At 47.2% G+C, this 20415-nt stretch overlaps 1 protein-coding gene across 5 annotated transcripts in view; it reads left to right on the top strand.

The window, feature by feature from the left end:
• The first annotated feature begins 6 nt into the window (after positions 1–6).
• Tgo (Aryl hydrocarbon receptor nuclear translocator homolog tgo) overlaps positions 7–20415 on the top strand; it is a 25943-nt gene continuing 5534 nt past the window's right edge. For all 5 annotated transcript variants that reach the window (XM_078180362.1, XM_078180361.1, XM_078180359.1 and 2 more), the window contains exons 1-2: positions 7–2132; positions 17653–17733. In XM_078180362.1, the coding sequence (XP_078036488.1) occupies positions 1922–2132; positions 17653–17733 (292 nt within the window). In that variant the 5' untranslated portion in view covers positions 7–1921. The remainder of the gene's footprint in view (positions 2133–17652; positions 17734–20415) is intronic.

Genomic DNA, 20415 nt, shown 5'->3' with positions numbered 1-20415 from the left:
GTTCGTACGTTTCGACGATTCCCGTGACCGTTCGATCCGCGATCTGCCGAGCGGCGGTGTCCTCGAATTTCTCCCTGGTAACCACGGCAACCTAGAAAACCATTAATCGCGAAGGCGGGACCGATCGAGAAAATGAAATCGGCTCCGACCGCGCGGTCCCGATTTCGTCGACGACGGTCCAAGAGCCCGGACAGATTCCTCTAGAACACCTCGTGGAAGCGAGAACCCGCGCGATCCTGCACGAGTGATCGATGGTCCGCGATTCGGCAGACTGGTGCGACCGATGGCGGTGATCGAAACGGGTCGGAGTGAAACTATCGGCGGCGTAGCGAGTGTCAATCGTTCGGATTAGTCTTGCGGTCTCATTAGTCCCGGCTGGCCGGCGTGAAAGCGATCCACGGCGGTGTCCCCGCGCTTTCGAAAACGGCACCGAAACGATCCCACGACGCCCGTCGTCGTCCTCGTCGTCGTCGTCGACCTCTAGACGCTTCCGGATGGTTCGCGCCCGGTCTCGGCTCGCCGAGGGATCGCCTCTAAAATCGTGACGAGCGACTTTGTCTCGATCATTCTGTTAGTGCAGTGAAAACCGCCGGAAGTGACCGGAGGATCGCCGGGATCCTTGGTATTCCCCGTGTGGCGCGGGAATAAAGAAGTCGCGGTGAAATTTCTCCGGTGGACGACCAAACGGATTCGGAATATTCTGGTGGAATAGCAGAGAGGGCGAGAAAGAACGAGAGAAAGAGAAAGAGAGAGAGAGAGACGACGGTGGAGCGGAGAGTGCAAAGTATCAGAGATTCATCGGGCATAGATCTCCACGTAAAGCCCGGTAACGAGATGACGAGATAGTCCCGGGTGAACGAACGGTTTCAGGATTCCAATAGGGGATCGTACCAGGCTGATTTCAAAGGGACTCGAGAGTCTGTTTGTGGATAGAGGCCGGCGGGACGGTGTTCCCCAACTTCCGCCGCCCTTTGAGGTGATAAAAGCTGCTGCTCTCGGATGTGCCAGCAAATTGGATGACGCGCCGCGCGGACCTCCCGCGAGCTCGCCGAAGACTTAAATGGGCTGGTGAACTTGTTAGAACTTGGATATACCGGGAGCAAAAGTGAGAGATCTCGGGGGGTAAGAGAGAGAGAGAGTGCCCGGCGATTCGAACGAATAAAGTCTTTCGTTTCTCGGTCCGTCGTTCGCCGGGCGGTGTTCGCGAACTCGTAGCACCTCGATTGCGATAAAAGGACCCGAAGCCCGCCGGGTTGAACGTTCCGGAATCGGGGCCGCGCCGCGCCGAACTCTCGGCCACGAGCCGATCGGATCCGGCCGATCGTTCCTCCGCAATCGCCTCATCTCGAGTCCCGAGATCCAACGATAGTCAAGAGGGGATCGGGACACTTGTTCCACGCGAGGAACATGAAATAGCCCCGTGGAGATCCCGCGGAAACATAAGTTAACCATCGGGACTGTGCCGAGACTCTTCTGGAATCAACAAGTGTCCTACGGTCGTCGAGAGAAGAAGACCTCTTCATCGTCGTCGGGGATCGTTTAAACTACGCGCGACGATCCCGGTGTCCGAGTACGAAGGCGAATACGTTGTTCTTCTCGAGCGCGGCGACCAGGACGCTGCAGAAACGTTTGTTCGAGTGACAGTGGCGAAGGTTGTTCGGAGAGGTTCGTTCGTGGTTAGCGCGCAGGGAGCGAAGCTGCCGCGAGAGTGTTAGTGCTGGAAAGATTCTCGGGGCCCGGGTGTGGACATTTTCATTGTTGCCGGGCGCAGGCCGAGATGAAGAGATAGCCGAGGAGGCGATCGAACGCAGGGGGCTCGGGGATCGATAACAGGGGGTTCAACAGAGGGTCCGAGAGCTCGGCAAAATAGAGTACCCCGGCGGCAGCGGTATGTACGGGGGTGGTGCGGGGAGCGGCGGGTATGGAGTCGGTTTGGGCCCGGGCCCAGGCGCGGGCCCCTCGCACTACATACCCTCCGCTTCCTCGGTGGGCTACCAATTGGCCCCGCCGCCCCCACCGCCTCCGCCGACCTGCCCCACCGCCGGAACTCAGCTCCTGTCTTACGGGCCCACCCTATCGCCCCATCATATGCAACAGACCCACGCGGACGTGCAGCAGTCCAAGAGACGGAGGTAAATCATCGTCCTCGAGCGTTCTTCTTTTCTCTCGGCGTCGCTTCTTGTTCCGATGCCGCGAGATCGACGGCTTTCCTTTCCGACGGCTTAACCCTTTACGACCGAGTTCCCGAATCTCTCCAGGAGCCAGTCTTTTCGAGGATAGGACCCTACGGAAGGGCCGACGGAAAGCTGAGGAGAGAATTTCGGCGGCCGTTCGATAACCGCTCGCTGTTCGGGCTTCCGTTCGCCCGTGCTCTTCCGGGAAGTTATCGAGCAGCCAATCGCCAGCTTCGCTCCTCCCACTTTCCGCTCGATCCTCTTCTGCTGCTGAGGGATGCTCCCGCGCGGGTAGTTATCGAACCTTTGTCTTCGATCCGACTCGCGTGGCCAACCTTGCGAACGTATCCGTGATTCACTCGGTTTGTCACCGTTTCCAAGGCGAGAACTCCCGAACGTAGTGAGACGGCTCTTTGTTTATAGAACGAAGTTATCAACCGGCGCGTGATCGCGACGCGGGAAGAGGAACTCGAAACTCGGTCTCGAAACCGTGAAGCCGAGACGCGACGATTATTCCTTATTGCGTCGTTTCTTCTTGGTCCATTATGTTTGCCTTTTTGTTAAATTAAAATCCGCGAAACGGGAAGAGTTCCGTGCCCCGATCGTAGCGGGTGGGCGGCCCTCTCGCGGACGGCGAACGGGATTTCTAAATTGTAAATGACCGTGGTTGCATAGTTAACGAGAGGGGAGGGAAAAGAACGAAACCAGAAAAGAAGCTGGAGCATTACGCCGGGCGACCGTGTTCGGTCTGGTTTAGTCCACGGGAGTCGTGACCGTCGTTCCTTACAATTGCTTATTGAAATTGAGAGAGCCGAGCGTGTACACCGCTGGAGCGGATTCGCAATTCCCTTAAATCAATAGCGACCACCATGGGGGCACCGGGGGTAGAGAGAGGGGGGGGACGCGACAAGGAAAAGTCTTCCTGCGGTTCGCCGAGGAGATTTTCTTCTATTGGACCATTATGTCGCGATTTACGCCGGGCAATTGGACAATACGTGGCTCGTGGGTCAACGATTTGCGGATTATCATAAAAGTCCGTCCACGGCTGGCGAACCGGATCGACCGCGACTGTTCAGCCGTCGTTTGAATAACCTGAGATCGCTCGATCTGCGAGCGGATCGTTGCGTTTAGCCAGATCCTTCGCACGCTGCGAAAGATCACGTTGTAACGACAAATGCGTCGCGGCGACGCAAAATTGTTCCATTTGTTTAATAATACGACGATTACGGGGGTGGAAATTTAACGAGCTCTTTTGCTTCGAAAGCGAAATGACTTTTGTCAGGTTCCTAGAAAAATTAACCCTTTGGCGATTTTTTTCGCAGTTGATTAGAATTTTCCCGGAGGAAAAAAATTATTCCAAGGTCACAAATTTTATTGACAATAAATATCGAGGGGTTATTAAAGGGAGGGAGAATGATTTTAATGTTTGGTTGTTTTAGATTAATTAAGTGGCCGTAGAACAAAGTTTTAGAAGATGGAATTGCGTCAATAGATCAAGAAATAAGTAACATTCATATTTTGTAGGTTATGTAGAAAAGTAACAAAGGTTTAATAACAATCTTTATAACAAGGTAGATTATGTACAAATTCATTATATCAAGGGGTTAACGCTTCGCAGGTGGATACTAGTTTCTATTACGTAGTAGTTAGCTGAGAAATATTTATTAATGAAATACTCATTATTATTCTGCAAAATGGATATCTTTTTTTATATAAAAAGTACTATAGTTCAAAAAACATATCTGGAATTCGTATAGCCTTGATTATAAAAAGGGTTAGAAATGTTTGAGGGGGACCACTAAAAATTATTATATTATTTTTCAAAATAACTATAACAGTACCAAATTCGTGTATATTTAAAAAGAACTCTTAAAACAGCAGTGACTGTACCTATTGATTACCTCAATTTCACATGCATAAATCGCAATTAAATAATATAAACTAGAAGCGCTACAGCTTAGAAAACATATCTGGGTTTCAAATTAGAATAACCTCGGCTGTAAAGGGTTAGAAGTGTTTGAGCTGAGTACATCGAGGGTTGACACGAAACGCCCCTTGCTCCGCTATTCGCCGCAGTCCTCGCGGATTACTCCGAGTCGAAAATTTAAGCCGCGCACCGGGTTTAATAACGGCGCTCACTCGCCGTGGCCCCACCCTCGCGCTCACCGTCCTCATTATTTCATTTCACCTCGTTCTCTCGCTAATCAATTTGTACTCTTCTTTCGCGCGGACCTCGCGGCCGTCGCGTCGCGCTGTAAACGATACGCTCGCTTCGTCAAGGTCCTCGCGTTCGCGCGACAGACATATTTAATCGCGCAAGAACAACGACAATAACGCCGCGGTTCGTATTGCAAATCCGATCGCGACCGTGGTGTTGCTTTTATCGCTCAAAAGCACGATTCTATTGAGGCCAACATTTGGGCAACGTGTGGTATGTCGACAGTGACAAGCACGGGACAAAGCAAAATTCGATCGAATCGACGCAACCGTTGCTTTGGTTCGCATAATGTTGGCGAACATGCGTGCGGTATGCCGCGGGTCGCATAGCGTTGCCTAGGCGTTTTAACCTTTTAGATACGGCAGGATTTTGCGCAAATAAAGTTTCTCGTAACTAAATCACGATTTTCTCGATTAATATATATTTTTTCCGGATATCTATATACGAGCCGTTCAGTGCACACATCGACTAACTCCATAAAACAAAAAGTCGAGAAACGCGATGAAATGATGTACATTGATTTTTAAAATTCCTGTTATAACGTAGATTCACATATATAATGTAGAATGAATAAATACAGATATAGCTTTCATTTAACGTATAATTTAATGTATAAAATTAACAAGAAAGAATAGCCAAAAAAAAAAAATTTTGCCGTTTAATGGTGTTAATCTTTATTATTCAGGAAAGTTATTATAAATATAAAAAGTTATGACTATACCAAGTGCTTTGACGCTTAAATTTAAGATTTTTCAAAAAGTGGAGTTAATCGATGTGTGCACTGGGCGGCTCATATAGTACTAATAACATATATTCTTTTCTTAATATATTGCATATACACACTTTCACTTTAATTGTTTGCTTTAACCCTTCTTTGCATGATTTTTCCTATTTTTTTAAAATAAATCAGGTTGATGTAATTAATGCTCTAGATTAAAGGAAAAATATTTAAAAAAATCCTAGTATAAATAAGAATTTGAATTATTTAAAAAACAGTATGATGGAAATTTACATCATTATGCATTGTTACATATATAGCTCAGTACTAAATAAATCAAAAGATATTGTTTACTTATTCTCCTTTATTCTAAATGATAATTTAAAAAACAATTATTATTTTTATTCAAGCACAAATTAACTCCACATTTATTACACCAAATTGTGGAATAGCCTTTACATTTGGGAAATGTACAACAAACAGTGGAATGACAAGTTCTAGGCTTGTTAATTGACAGTGACGTTTGCTATTTTTTGACAACTGCGTTTTGTTGTACGCAATAGTCATTTATAAAGTTGCCAGCAACAACAAATTTAAAGTTTACAGTTTTTGAGTACCTTTTTTTCTTCACTAAATGTTATGATTGGAATTTCCATCATCATGCAAAGAAGGGTTAATAAATAATAAAAACAATTGAGTAAAGCACGAGCCATTCGCGAGAGCCACTATAGTGGCGCGTGGTATCTAAAAGGTTAACGGAATGGAAATTGTCGAAACGCGGAAAGGAATCGATGAAAATCGTGTCTTTGAGAGATAGAGAGAGAGAGAGAGAGAGAGAGAGAGATTCAAATCGATCCCGATAGATCCAACGGTTGGGCGCCGTCGGGTTCGCCGATCCGGAATAGATAATCGAAGATAAGAGCGTCGATCGCGCACGTCGTAGAATTTTTCAACGGATACGTCGAACATTTTGATATCACTCGCACGGCCACGAATGTCAAGTTCTCCATGAAATTTATCACGTACCGTTTTATCAGCATGAAAACATTCTCGACGTGTATCGGTCATAATTTGGTCGGGCGATTCGCGGCTGATTCGCGATTCGCTGGGAGAACGAAACAGCGGCGGTTACCGCTGAATCGAGATAGCTCGATTATCTGGCCGCGTTCCCGTAAAAACACCGACGGGTTCTCGTAAAAATCGCTTTACCGTCACCACGCGGACGGAGAAGCGAGAATTTCCGGGAAACCTACGGCTCGTGCCGTTTTCCCTCGGCGCTCTGCGCCGTCTCGTCGATTTTCAATCGCGTCATCTCGCCTTCTCTTCCATCCCGCGCGGAGAGAATCAATCTGTAAAACGCGTGCGAAATTGAAACGTTTCGCAAACCGACGCGTCCCCGATGTTATTCGAGTCCTGGCTGGCGAGTGGTGGGGGGTTTTTAACGTTCGCGGCGTTATCTGCGGAGGTCCCTGAACACGAGCATGAAAAATACAGCTTGCGACACACACACACGCGTGCCGTCGAAACGAATTTTCGCGGCGAGCGCGAAGCGTAAATAAGCGTTTCGACGCGGACAGATTTTGTTTCCGCGCGATCGTCGGTTTTGCAGAGGAACAATGACGGACAACGGCGGACGGCGTTTTCGTTCGCTACACAAGATCGACGACTTTTTCCTCGGAACGCGAACACGTCGACGCCGGCGGATTATAAAATAATGTCACGTTTCGGCGGAAGTAAATTGCTTCATTATTGTACAATGTCTTGCGTAACCGAGCGCAGGCCCGAGACTTCGCTGCATATACGAAACGACTGCAGAACGTACGCGGGCGACATGTGTATGTATGTGCACGCGACTTCCTCATACTTCGGGCCCCCGGGGGTACATAATGTTTATCGCGTGACACACATCGTTCTTGCCGTGTACGAAAATATTTAAGGAATGATAAAACACCAGATTTTTATGGAACTCCGAGGACGCTTCGACCGGTTTTTCTTCAAACACGGCGAGAACAGTGCTCGCGAGCCTTTTTTTAATCCTCAGCACTCGAGTGGCGCCATTGAAATTACTGTAATACGTTCCAAAAGTGATTTATAATAGATATTGCAAAGATTTAAAAATTGTTGAAATTCTAACTATTGTATGAGTAATGAGACTCAATTTCATATGCATAAAATAAATATTGTTACATAAAATGGAGACACTAGAAGCCAGAAAAATTATTTTAGGTTGAAATGGCTTCGAGTGCAAAGGGTTAATCGTCCAGTTGCTGCGATGTTGTCGCGTCAAACGTTATGTAGAACTAATAATGACCAATACACGCTTGTAGAGGATAGAAATAATTGCGCGACTAACGAAGTATTTGTCTCGCGAAACAGAAGAACGGGTTCGCGGACCGTAAAAATTGTTTGGACCTCTCTAGCCGCGTAAAAACTCGATCTATCGCAGGAACGAGCCCCGTCTCAGCCGGTACGTCGGACTCCCGTGAAAGCCGGCAGTTTTTTCGCGCTCTATTCGGTCTCTTCACGGGCTTTTCTTTTGTCCGGTCATTATCTTCGCCGGTTTATTCTCACTTTCGTCGAATCCCCGGCCCGAAGTCACGCTCCATCGGTTCTCCGTCTTCTCTTCTTTGCGCCGACCACGGGACATTCTTGCCGTTCCCAGTCGACAACGGATCTTAACGAATTTGGGATTAACAGTTCGGCTCGTTGTTTTTACGAGACCGCCCGTCTTCGGGCCACGATCTTATTCGATTTTCACGGGCTTCGCCTTTCTTTTTTTCTCTCACCTCGTTAGCGACTGTTTTAACCCCTTTGCGAACGCCGAATTAACGCTAAAATTGTTTTCGTGATATATTTCTATTTTGTAGTGTATTTTATGTATGTGAAATCGAACTTTGTGACTAATGAAACATTCGCGATTTTAATAATTTAAATTTTGTTAAGAAAGTTATTTCGAAACGAGAGATAGCAATTTTTAATGGCGCCTCTACTGGAATAAAGAGAGTTAATACTTGGACATCAACAGATAATGTATAAAAACCTATTTATTTATTTAATATCAGAAGGAGAAAAGCTCTTTTAATAATTCCACAAAAATTCAATATAATGATAATAATAATGGTGAAATAAAAACAAAACTGAAGACAATATGATCGTAATACACAAGCTGAACATCCTCGCTTCTGATAACATTGCAGAGTTAATATTTAAATTTATTAAAATCATCAATGGAGAAGCCAATGTCATTAGTATGAAGGCCTACTACTAATGCGCACATAAAAAGATGTTCGTATTACTAATAATAATTGTGCTTTGAAATTCCTACGTCCTCTTATGTTCGCAACTAATAAACTCGATTAAACAAATGCATCCGGATTTGTTACATTAACATATCAGCGAGTAAACTAGATAAATCCAACGAAATGGTTATACTCGTTTAAAACATTATTTCCATATACAATAAGTTACTTAGAACTATCTACCATATGGCTAAATTACACGGCGTGTCTCAACCAACCCTAAATGTTACCAAAATGGGAATTCTATTCAATAAATGAACCCTCTTAGTGCCGGACGGAAAAGACAAATTTTACAGTCGTACTAGGGTTTGGGAAAAGGCTCATAAAAACCAAACAAAAAGCAATATTTACATAATTCAAAAAGCAGTGTATTAAGGACGAAATCGAGAATGGCATAATGATGCCAATTTTTCTAAATTCATTGGAAATTACATAAATAACAAAGGTATAAGTATAGGCACTTTTCGCCACTGCGGCGCGGGCCGATATATCGGCCCTCCGGCACTGAGAGGGTTAACATAGAGAAATCGAGGTTCGTAACGATGATGCACAAGAACTTTGTGTCTCCTCCTAAAACATTACGAGTTGCGAAAATAAATTCGGTGACACTGGTTTGTCTATCCTGCCATATAAAATCCAACATTACTTATTATTATTATTATTATTATTATTATGAATTCCTGTATCGGTGAATCGAGCATGGAAATGCAAAATTAGCAACGAGAAATCGTTTCACGGGATAAAAATTCGCCGAGATAGGAACAAAGGAGGGAAAAGCATATTCCGCAGCGGGGAACGCGGGAGGAAACGGGAATTGTTTTCCGTAGGATCGCGGAGGACGAGGGGCAGTCGCGAGTTGTCCGCCTAATGCTACGAGCTTAACGTAGTACGCTCGACCACGTGCATCGAACGTGCCGGGCACCAAACAAAACCCACTCGTCGCGGAATTCGTCACGTACCGGAGATTTGCGGGCGGTTCGCGAATTCACGCGGCCGGTTACCAGATCGTCGCGTTGCGTAATATTCCCGGACACGCGTGATTCTCCGGATCCCATTGATCCGGAATGACTGTCCGAAATACGCCGCGGTCTCATTCGAAGAATCGCCGGCCTGTTGCCTCGCCGTTTTCGCGAGACTCGTCTCGCGCTTATCTCGGATGTTCTCGCTCGCCGTCGAACGCGTCTTGAATGGGACGAAAGGCTGCGTTCGCGAGAATCGACGTTCGATTAGCAGCGTCGCTTTTAAAGGATGTAATTTTCAATTAGTGTAAAACACACGGCGGTTAATGTTCAGCTGTTGGGCGCGTGCGAGATTATTAGAAACGGAAGGTTTTCTCGCGGGAGAAGGCGTTGAACCGGATGGCCGTGCGACGAGGAAAGTGTGTTTCGAGAGTGTGGCTCGCTCGCTCGCTTGCGCGCTCGTACACTATTTTCGTTCGTAATTAAGATCTTATTAGTTACGCTCGGTACACGCATCGCGCGCGGCTGCGATGCATATTTATGTCATACAGTATCGACTTGCATCTTCACGCAGCCCTGTTCGCCGCACGAAATAAATACAACGGGGGCGGCTGACGCGCCGAGTTTCTGTCTTTCAACGCGTCGTTAATCCAGAGTGAATCGACTGTTTCGCTGGTAATACATGTTCTTGAGTTAATAAAAACCAAGCCGGATCGCTCAGCCGAGACGAATTTCGAACGCGTGGAATTTCCCGGGGAATGCGCGCTGCCCGCGCGTTGAAGTCTCCGGAACGCGCGGGCCGGCGACGCGTCGATAAATCAGGCGAATATCGACGAGCCTCTCGTTTCTTATTCGCCGGCGTTACGTCCGTACAATGGCAGGCACTTAGGAGTACATCACCAGTGACAATTCGATTGCGAAACCCGCCGACTATGACCGACGATTGTTGCTTTATAACAATAGCGAGTTAAATACATTTATATCCTAACGGTTGCGGTACGAAATGTGTTCGACCATTTCCCATGATACAGCTCTCACAAATCTAAGAATTATTAATTACAAATTACGTTCGACACGTTCTACGTTGTTAGCGTTCGACAGTTGTAGGTGTAACGTTATCGAACAAACGGTGACATTATTAACTCTTTGACTCCGAGGCACCGCTAAAATTGTTCTATCACATTCTATACTATCTAAACGTAAAATTAAAAAATTGTCAAGAATGTAATTGTTGTACGAGTCACAATATCCAATTTTATACGTGTAAATGCTCTTTGTCATATAAAATGTAAATATCGCAAATTAGAACAATTATGCACGCGGCAACGCCGACTAAAAGGCCGCGGCACTTTCTAAATTCAGCCGCGATTTAACGTTTTACGAACCGATTCTTCGAATAATGTTTTCACACGAAACGCCGCGTGTATGTTTCAGCGGGGAGATTCGATGCATTCGCGACGAGCTCGGGATGAAAAATGTGACGGCACGCCGGCGAGCCGTCCGTTTTATTGTGTCTCGGCCGGTTTTTGGCGATGGGCGTGCTCGGCACGCGTTCGCGCCCCTAATCGTGATCACCGTCGAACGAAGTCGTAACGAAAGGGCCGGAGGACAAGCCGGCCAGTTACACGGTGACTGAACAGGAGTACGAAACGGCGTACGCGCAATTAAGTAGATTTCTTATTTCCTCTTCCTTTTACGTTTTGGTCGCGTGACTTCCCTCGCTCGAGGCGAACCCGCGGCACCCCAAACAATGAGGGCTCCCCGAGGCGTGAGAATGCTCGAGTTCCACGTTGGTTCCGTTCTACCGTGAAACGACCGGTCCGAGGGACACCTTTTCCTCCTATCTTTCGTCGGCATCGCCCTTCGCGAACTGTCGACTCATTTTTTCATTCGTCGATGAACCGTATCGGCGATGCGCCAATGGGATTGAAATAATAGCGGAGTAAGGTTATGTACCTATTATGGAACGCTTTTTAGGGGGTGCGGATTTTATCGTCGATTTTATTGCAACGTAAAAGTGTTGCAATAATAATCAGTATATGTTTTAAATATTTCTTACTTAGCTGTATATGCATAAAATCAAAGTATGTTACGATAAAATCTCGTATGACGATGTATAAGTATATTTTTTTAAAGATATTAATAATTTGATTGTAATTCTTTCGCTAAAGCAAAGTTACGACATTTTTTGATAAATAATATTATCAGTTATCTATTAATCAGTTACAGCGAGCTATAGTGTATGCTATAGCGTATAAATTAAAAATTAAGAATTTAACCCCTACATTTTTCGCCATAAGCGACATCGACGGGTTGCAGGCGTCTCAAAACAAAGTTTTAATAATCGAAACATTATTTATTATTTTCGAAATATAAAATATAAAGTACACGAGTTAGGAAGACAAGAATATACCTAATGTTTTAGTATTTATTTACACGTTTATAGACAACTTAAAAATGCTGTGAGATCGATGGCAACTCCACGAGGTCGTTCTGGGTTCAAAATTTGTTCTGTCTTGTCCGATAAATATAAAAATAATTATACCCAACGATAAACTAAAGACACAGTAATTGGTCACTCCACAATAACCGGATCCACTAGTCAGAGTACGTAGTTTCCGTTCTGAAAATTCTCGAAGTTCCAACAAGGAATAAACAAAGTTTCCGAGAGCCACCCCTTGCGCTATATCTTTCGCAGCTACCTCTTCATCAATAATTCTCTTGAAACAACAAGACAATTATCATATATTTCTCGTACTATATATTTATCAACTACCTATCAATTATTGCATATTTCTTTGGTTCCTAGACTCTGTCAATAGAACGTCCAAATTATGTTTTGATTCTGAACAAATGAATAATACTCGAATCCAAACGTGTAAAACCTTCGCCAGGAGCCCGGCCCGTAGCGCAAGGGGTTAAAATCGAAGTCGTTCGCAAGCGTCCCCGTCGGCCGGGTTTGTTGTTCCGGTGCCATTAGTGGATCGGCGAGGAGGACGATCAGCCGTTGATACGATACCGGTTGCTCTTGAATCACGGCGATCGTGAGTCGCGGAAAAGTTTGCGCGAGCAGCGGCGGAGGATCGGTAGGAGCGATCGAGGAGGCGGTGACCAATAAGGTCGGAGGAGAACGGATAAGAGACCCGTAGTCGGCGAACGATGGACCGCCTCCCGTCGCCGGGCCCGTTCGTTGGGTCCGCCAATAGCCACGCTGTTTCCTTTTAATATGCTAACGCTCACCGCCGGCATTGCGGCTCTCCTAATGAAAAAACTCACGCTACCGTGCTTAGGTGTTAGATTCTTGGTCCGCCGAGTGTCGCGAGCCCCCCTCTCTCTCTATCTCTCTCCCTGCTTTCCTCTGGCTGCTCGCCGGCCTACCATCTTAACGACGCATCTTCATTCTTTGCCAACTTATTTCCAATTACGTGTCCTGCAAGTTCCATTGCCGGAGCCTCTCGTCGCGGTCTCTCTCTCTCTCGCCGGAAAATCTACGAGCTCGCGGATCTTCGTACGATCCGAGGCCTGCCGGTGCGACGATTACTTGTTAACACGAGGCCTTCCTCTAATCAAATAAAAAGGGGGGGATCGCCGCGTGATCGGAAGCGTGACAGAGCCCGTACAGCCGCGCGCCGCCTCGTTAACTCTCGCGGGACATTAGCTCGGCTCTCGTGATTATTCGGACCAAGCGGATTCGACGTTGATCCTGGAATTAGGACTAGAATTTCGAAGGATCGGGAGAGGGGTAGAGCGACGGGAGTCGCGGGAGAGAGGGTTACGCGCGTACATCGGTGGGCGGCTGGAAAGAGCGTAAAACGTTCGTCGAAGCAAGGCGACCGGGAGGAAAGAAATCGAGAAAGAGGAGCTGCGTCCAGGTTACAGTGGCGCCTTTTTGCATTTTTACCAGACGGCTCGGGAGTCACGACTTTGACCCCCCTGTTTCTCCCCCCCCCTCCCCTTTCTGCTCGTTGTCTGCGATCGTCCTCGTACATTTACGTTCGCCATTCCTCTACGTCCACGTGTGTTACATCTACCTAAGTCTTCCTGTAGTCGGACACTCGCGCCGGTCGTATCTGTGCTGCCTAGCCGTGTTGCTTTCGACGGCGCTGATCTATCCGGTGTACAGGGCCGCGCAAACTCGGTGTCCCGGAGGACCAGGGGCTATCAACCGTGCTCTAAAACCCTACAAAACCAGTCTACGAACTCCTGAAATCCCTCGAACGAGAATAGAAGCCGATCGCGAATTCGAAATACACCAGGAACGATTCGCGAACTCTTTCTTTTATTTAATTTCAGGAGAATTGAGAAGCCTAGCATCCGCCGCCATTTTTCGCGATAGGTTGGCTACTATCTGGCCAGTCGAACGCGTAGAAGTCGGCGTTAATTAGGCAATGATAAGTAGTATCGGTGCGAAATTATCGAGCGTCCCGGGCCGAAGTAACCGGCCGCGCGAGCCGGCTATTCCTATCCGCCGCGTGTTAAGATTGATTACGGCGCATGTAACGCCGCATCTCATTAACGGGGATAGTAATAGAAGAAAGCTGGCCGGCGATACGCTGCCGCGGGTGGGTTATCAAGACGTTATTGCGATCGTTATGCGCGAGATAATGGCCGAGGAAACGCGCGCGCGCGCGCGCTCGTCGGAGATCGACCGAGAGCCCCACTGCACCGTCGTTCGCGGCAGATCGTTGGCTAATTTATTAACGAAGAAATTCGTACGAATCGGTGGGTAGGTGGTTTTCCAGTCCAGATCCTTGATCTTCTTAGTCGGCGTCGCGCAGATCCTTGTAGAGACAGCGTCTCAAAGGACAACTCGAGTAATTTGTAGACACGAGATCCGTGGGAACGGCGGCCTGCGCCGCGATTTTTCTGCCGCGACGCCGTCGAGATACTAAATCACGTGTGCGGCAACGATACATCTTAACGTTTTGAACAATGAGTTACGGCGGCGCGCGCGGGGCACCGCGGGTTCATAGATTCAACAGTTGAACGGCGATCGATCTACCGGCGGCACAAGCGCGCCTGCCAGCGAACGAGGCGGGAAAATCTAATTGCATGTCAAATTGCGTTTGTTTAACCACGACGCGAAATTGTATGCAAATGATCGGCTCTCCGTGACCGGATTGCTTTAGCGCGATTTTAATTTTTGCCCGTTCTCTGTCCCGCGGACCGCCACGCTCCTGGCAGCGCTCGCCTCGCGATTACGTGTATTTTATGATTGGATATTCCCTCTGTGACTGGCCTCCTGGTCTAGGAATGTCAAGTAGCCGTCGAAGGTGTCCGAGACGGTGTTCGATCAGGCCAGCGGTGCGCGAAAACGTGTAAAAATAAAACCGAATTTTACTCGAGCAATCTAAGTCGCTTGGATAGAATAGAATACTTGATAGATGTCTTGTCGTCTGGATAGAATCGAATGGCTTTAATCAATTGGGCAGTTCAAGAGAAATCGAATGTTACCATAATTATCTACCTTACGAAGTGATCTAAGTTCGTTTGTATTAAAATTGAGATATTTAAGGGTTGCGTTTCAAAAAATAATGAGATTTATACATGTATGAGTAGTATATTTTTAGTTGAAAAGACTTTGCAGTTGCGGCGAATAAGACGTCTGAATTTTGAAGAAGGTGTTTGCAATGTATAGGAAATGTTAGTAAAAAGATAGAGAGTTAGAAGAGTAGATGCCAAGGTTACGTATAGTAGACGATAGTGGTACATCGATAATTGAGAAAGGATGTGCAGCTATGTTTACGACACTTGTCTCTGTCAACCCCTTGCCAATATTGTTCAATTTCTTTAACCAATATTTGATGTTCTATTTTCTTTTCACCAATATTTAATCCTTTCGGTACAGTCACCGGATATATCCGGTATCTATGTGATGACTAGTATAATTAATAGAATTTAAAAACTCCAAACAATACATTTTCGAAAGACACATTGTTCTATTAAGCACAGTTTTTATTTAACGCTTAGGAAATATTCATACAAAAGAGAATTGATCATGAGCTAAATATGAATTTTCGGTGCGGCGCTTCGTACAGCGGAAGTGTCACAGCAGACAGAGTACTCCAAAGGGTTAAATTTCAAAGTATATAAATGCACCATAAATTTAAAGTTTCTTTTTCTTCTAAGAAGTTTTTACGATCGAAAAGATCTAATCATTGGAAAGCAAATGGTACAGCAAGGGGTTAAGAGAGAGTTCATTTCGCGAGCATCAGATACAGAGTCTATCCAGGCAACTTTGAATTAAAAGGTCGTCGACCTCTTCCGCTATAAGTATAGTATAGTCCAGTGTATAGTCTATGTATACACATAGTATGCAGATTAGACAATCTATGAGGAAATTAGGAGCTCTCATAAGTCGCTCTCTATTCAAACGACTCGGTTCCTTTCGGGTATCTGCTTCATTCGATTTAATTGAGTATTCGAATCGAAGATCGAGTCTCCGAATCGCGATCAGTAGAAAATTCTAGCACCAGAACACCCCTGGATCACGCGCTCGAGAGTGCCGACGGGTAACGAGAATCACAGAAGCTTCCGAATCTCAGAGTGCAAGGATTCGCGACTCTAGATCCAGGATTCAGCTCCGGTGGATCGCCGACGGTTCTTAGAGATCTCGGGTCGATTTTCGTGGAGCTTCCAGGGTGTGGAAGGGTGCCGAGGTCCCAGCGTAGGTTCCCCGAAGGCACGAAAATGAAGCCGGCGGTTTCGTGGTTCCCTAGACGGCGGGGCCTTCTCTCCGCGGAGAGCGCATATACGTATCTGTTAAGTCGACATAATACCGCGGGGCCGCGTCATTATGTACTCCATAAGTCTCCCGGGGCCCCGTGGTCGTCCCTCTCCTTCTCCTTCTCGTTCCGCTCTCGGAGTCTCTGGGAGAGCAAAAAGGGGAGAAGAAAAAGGGGCGCAGAAGAGAAACGGCGCGGGGGCCTCCTCGGTGTACCCGGATACACTCGCTGCGGGCCCTACACCGCCCCCACCTCGTCTCCTCGGAGGCCCATGGGACCCGAGAGAGCCCGTGAGGCCCGCCGGTGTAGGCGCACGGTGGGGGCAAGATGCTGGCTGCAGCTCGGTGTGGCGTTCACCAGAGCAAAGAAAGAGAAAAACACTGGCCTGGGGGGAGTGGGGCGGAGGGGGGCCCCCCCACGGAGAAAGAGAGGGGGGAGGGTAGCGGTGCAGCGGGAGGAGAGAGAGAGAGAGCAGAGGCGAGAAGGGAGGGGATTTTTCGCTCAGGGTCAGAGGCGTACATCACCCGCGCTCGCGCTCCCCGTAATAGACTGACGATCAGCCGGATTTCTATGTGCTGCACCGCCGGCCCCGCAATGAGAGCATAATTTTCTATCGTGCTTAATAGCGGCCGTTCGCGGGCCTGGAACACGCCGGTAACGAGACGGCCACTGACGGATTTACGACGCTCTCTACCGCCGTCGTTGTCTTTGGCCCCCCACCCCCGACCCGATCTTCGCCAATTTCTTCCACCCCGCGGAAATTGAGTTGCCCGATGTCGTCCGGTAATGGAGATCGAGAGCCCCGAGGATGATGGGGACCTTCGGCACCAGGATCCACCCGGATTTTTCTCTCGCTCTCTCCCGTCCGTCTCGCTCGCTCGACGATTTTATTCGGCCCGTGGTGCGCGCGGGGACACCCGTGCGAACTGTTAGGTGAAACGTGGACGCAGGTGCGAACATAGTTGGCATCGGCCGCCGCGTTACAGAGCACCGTCCACCGTGAATATTGCATGAGCGACTTAACTGTTACACCACGCTCCAGATTTGGGGAAGTCGGATAGGCGACCGCCAATTCCGCGCGACCCGACCGTCGCGTTTGGTCATCCGGAAGCGATTACACCTCGCGTATCGACGACCAGACATTTTATTCAGCGCCCCCGCTCGCATACTAACCAACGGTACGGGATAGAACGCGCCTACGCGCGGACCCTTTTCTTTCGCGCTCGCAACGCTTCGTTACGTTCTTTCTTGCGAAATCAAAGTTCTCTCCCTCTACCTCCCTCCGTCCCCCTCGCGAATCTAAGCTCGAAAGTGAAATTTTCGTCACGCGATTTGCGGCGGGGTCGCCGTTTAACGGAACAAGAGAGCGTGTATTTAGACGCGGCCAAGAATCGTAATTGGCCGGGATCTTTCTCTTATCGTAATTAGTAAATCGCGGGCGCTGATTTTTCCGGCCTGGCCGGAGTAGCCGCCGTGAAACGTGGGTCAACGCGGATGTTGCCGTTTCACGGGCAGCCAAGGCAAACCCCAGACACTATAAAAGTGCGTTTTCGTTGCAGATCGGACGAGGATGATCCCAGCGGGTGTAAATATAGGAGGCTGGACGACGAGAATGTACAGGACAAAGAAAGATTTGCGAGGTGAGTGTCAGGCTCGACGTAACATGCATGCTCTTCTCGGTCTTAACGATAAATGAGAGAGAGAGAGAGAGAGAGAGAGAGAGAGAGAGAGAGAGAGAGAGAGAGAGAGAGAGGTCAGTGAACGGGTTGAACCTCCTTTTTCGGAAGGGAACACACGCGTCCGAGAGGAACCGAACAGCTATTACGCACGACGCACGCAAAACTTCGCCATACCCATCCCTAATTACTGGAAACGAACTTGATTTAATAACGCCCTGAAAAAGTGACTAATTACGGCGATTTCTGCTCGCCGGCTCCGGACAGCATATCACCGGCGTGATCATACTCCGATTCCCTTGGAAATAGAATAGAATCACAATAATCGCGGCTCTCGAGCCGGAAATATGCTTCGGAACCTTTTTAACACCAAACGTACCAAGAGGGGTCAAATGTGACCCCTTTTGAAAATTTACTTTTCTAATTCTTACATTTATCGTTATTTCTGTCGGTCATTTGACTTTCTGTAAATTCTTATATCATCCGATTATTCAATTTCCCACTTTACGTTTTTCTCGTAGCTTATTTTTTTACCGACAAAAATTCTATGGTAAGATTAGGTATAGAAAAATGCCGGTACGTTTAGTGTTAAAGACTGTTACCGGTCCACGGTGTCGCATCTAATTGTTACACTGCGGACCTTTCAGCTAAATACAAATTGCGCGCAACCACTGCGAGAAACATAAACTGCGTTGATTTAAATGATTTTAACGAGCTGTAAATAATATTTTAGTTCTAAAAAATAAATTAGTTCTAAAATTTCCTTATAAATACATAAAAGTCTTTCGACCATGGTGTTTTCACGATCGTAACCGTGAATGGTTCGCCTGCCGATAAAATGGTAAACGGGGGGCTGGCTAGCTTGGGAGGGCCTCGGTCTGTCAAGGTACTTAAAAAATCATTTCACGGCGATTCGCGCGGGTCCCCTATCTCGTCCGAAAAATCAGTGGAGCCGGTTTCCGACGTCGCCGTGACGGCATGGGATCGCGCGGGGGTTACCGTACGGGACAGGCCCTAAATCGTGTCTCTCTCTCATCCCGCGCGTTCCCCTCGGTGGCGTCTTTTCCGAGGTCCGTGCCGTTGACGGCACTTGTTAATTCGTCTCACGGAATCCCGGGCCAATATGTTCCGCGGCGGTACACCCTGTACATGGCGGGGGCCCGAGTACGAAGATACATACATACCTACATGATACCCGCCAATGTGAGTCGATAGCGGAATGGGAAGCCCTCCAGGCTGCTCCAGCGTGGGAACATAAGGTACTTATACGCGCTCGCGAGCGCGGCCGCGCGTTCTCCGCTTCTCTCCTCGCTTTGCTTCTCGATTCTCGCTTCTCGCTTCTCGCTCCTCCTCCGTCCTTTGGCCTACGTCTTGCGCCCGGACCCGCGTACATCGTATCGGGATCCACCATCGCGATCCTCTCCCGTGTTGACACGACGCGATCCACGAAATGAAATACGCGACGGGCGACGCGTATTACGCCAGACACAATGCATGCTTTCCGTGTATCGTTGCTCGTTGCAAATGCCGCCCCCGCGACGCTCCCGACGGCCAATCGCTCCAAATTCCGGATTACCCTGTTCTCGCGCGAGACCGATCTCTCTCAGGGCCGCAAGCAAATTGTGGGAATCGGTGTGTTTCTGCCACTGGACAAACTTTCCCGATCGAATCACTCAGAGGACCTACCGCTCTGCTCGTAGTTCCTCGTTAACCTCTTAGGCACGGCTGCACTTTTGCGCGGCGCTGTTTCACGCGCAAACGATACGCCACTGCCGACGCGCGACGGTCAATGCTGTTCTCTCTCAGCGGATCGAAACGGAAGTTGATTGAATTATCATTTTTCTTTCCATGAGAATCGGTCGAGTTTCTTACCTGCTCCGAACGCGTAGGGTAACGTTATATTTTATACATTTAACGCTAGGTTTACGGAGTAATAAAAGCAGCCGTTTTATATATGTTTATGAAAGTAACGATTTATTCTAATCGTTAATGTAATCGATAAATGAATAAATATAAATAATTATAGTAAATATAATCGATAAATAAGCAATAAATGTGTCTTTAAAATCTGAATAATAGTATGTTAACAAATCAGTGACCCGTCATTTTGACGGATTCCGTAAATCTAGTGTTAATATAGATTAATGTATAACAGATATAATAGTGTATAAATTTTTAATATTTCTGGTTTGTATATTTTATATTTGCCAACGCTTATTCCATTAAATTCCTGTGCTAGACATTTTTATAAATTAAATGGATGAAATTCTATTTAACTTGATCGAGAAGAGTGTTTGAACCCATATTTCACATGGGTGACGCGGCGACGAACGAGTTAAAGATATAATATAACTTTAACAATTTAACTTACTTATAATGTAATGTATAATATAATTTACTTTAATTTATACTGTTATACTACTTTAATTTATACTATTTAGTACGACGCGCGTTGTAATATAGGATGACAACGGTGTAAGTACACTAACGCATCGTTCCTAAGAGGTTAAACTTGCTCCACCATTCGTCGCATGCTCGACAGGAAAACGATTGTTTTTCCTCGTAAGTGGCATTCGAGAACGTCGAAACTAAGTGCGGATCAAGCATGAGTCATGTATCAGTCGACGACGCGTAATTGCAGCTCGT

The sequence above is a fragment of the Augochlora pura genome, chromosome 5 (assembly GCF_028453695.1).
Source record: "Augochlora pura isolate Apur16 chromosome 5, APUR_v2.2.1, whole genome shotgun sequence".
NCBI classification, from domain to species: domain Eukaryota; kingdom Metazoa; phylum Arthropoda; class Insecta; order Hymenoptera; family Halictidae; genus Augochlora; species Augochlora pura.
Note: the sequence above shows the minus strand (reverse complement) of the source record. Positions and strands in the feature narration are given on the sequence as shown.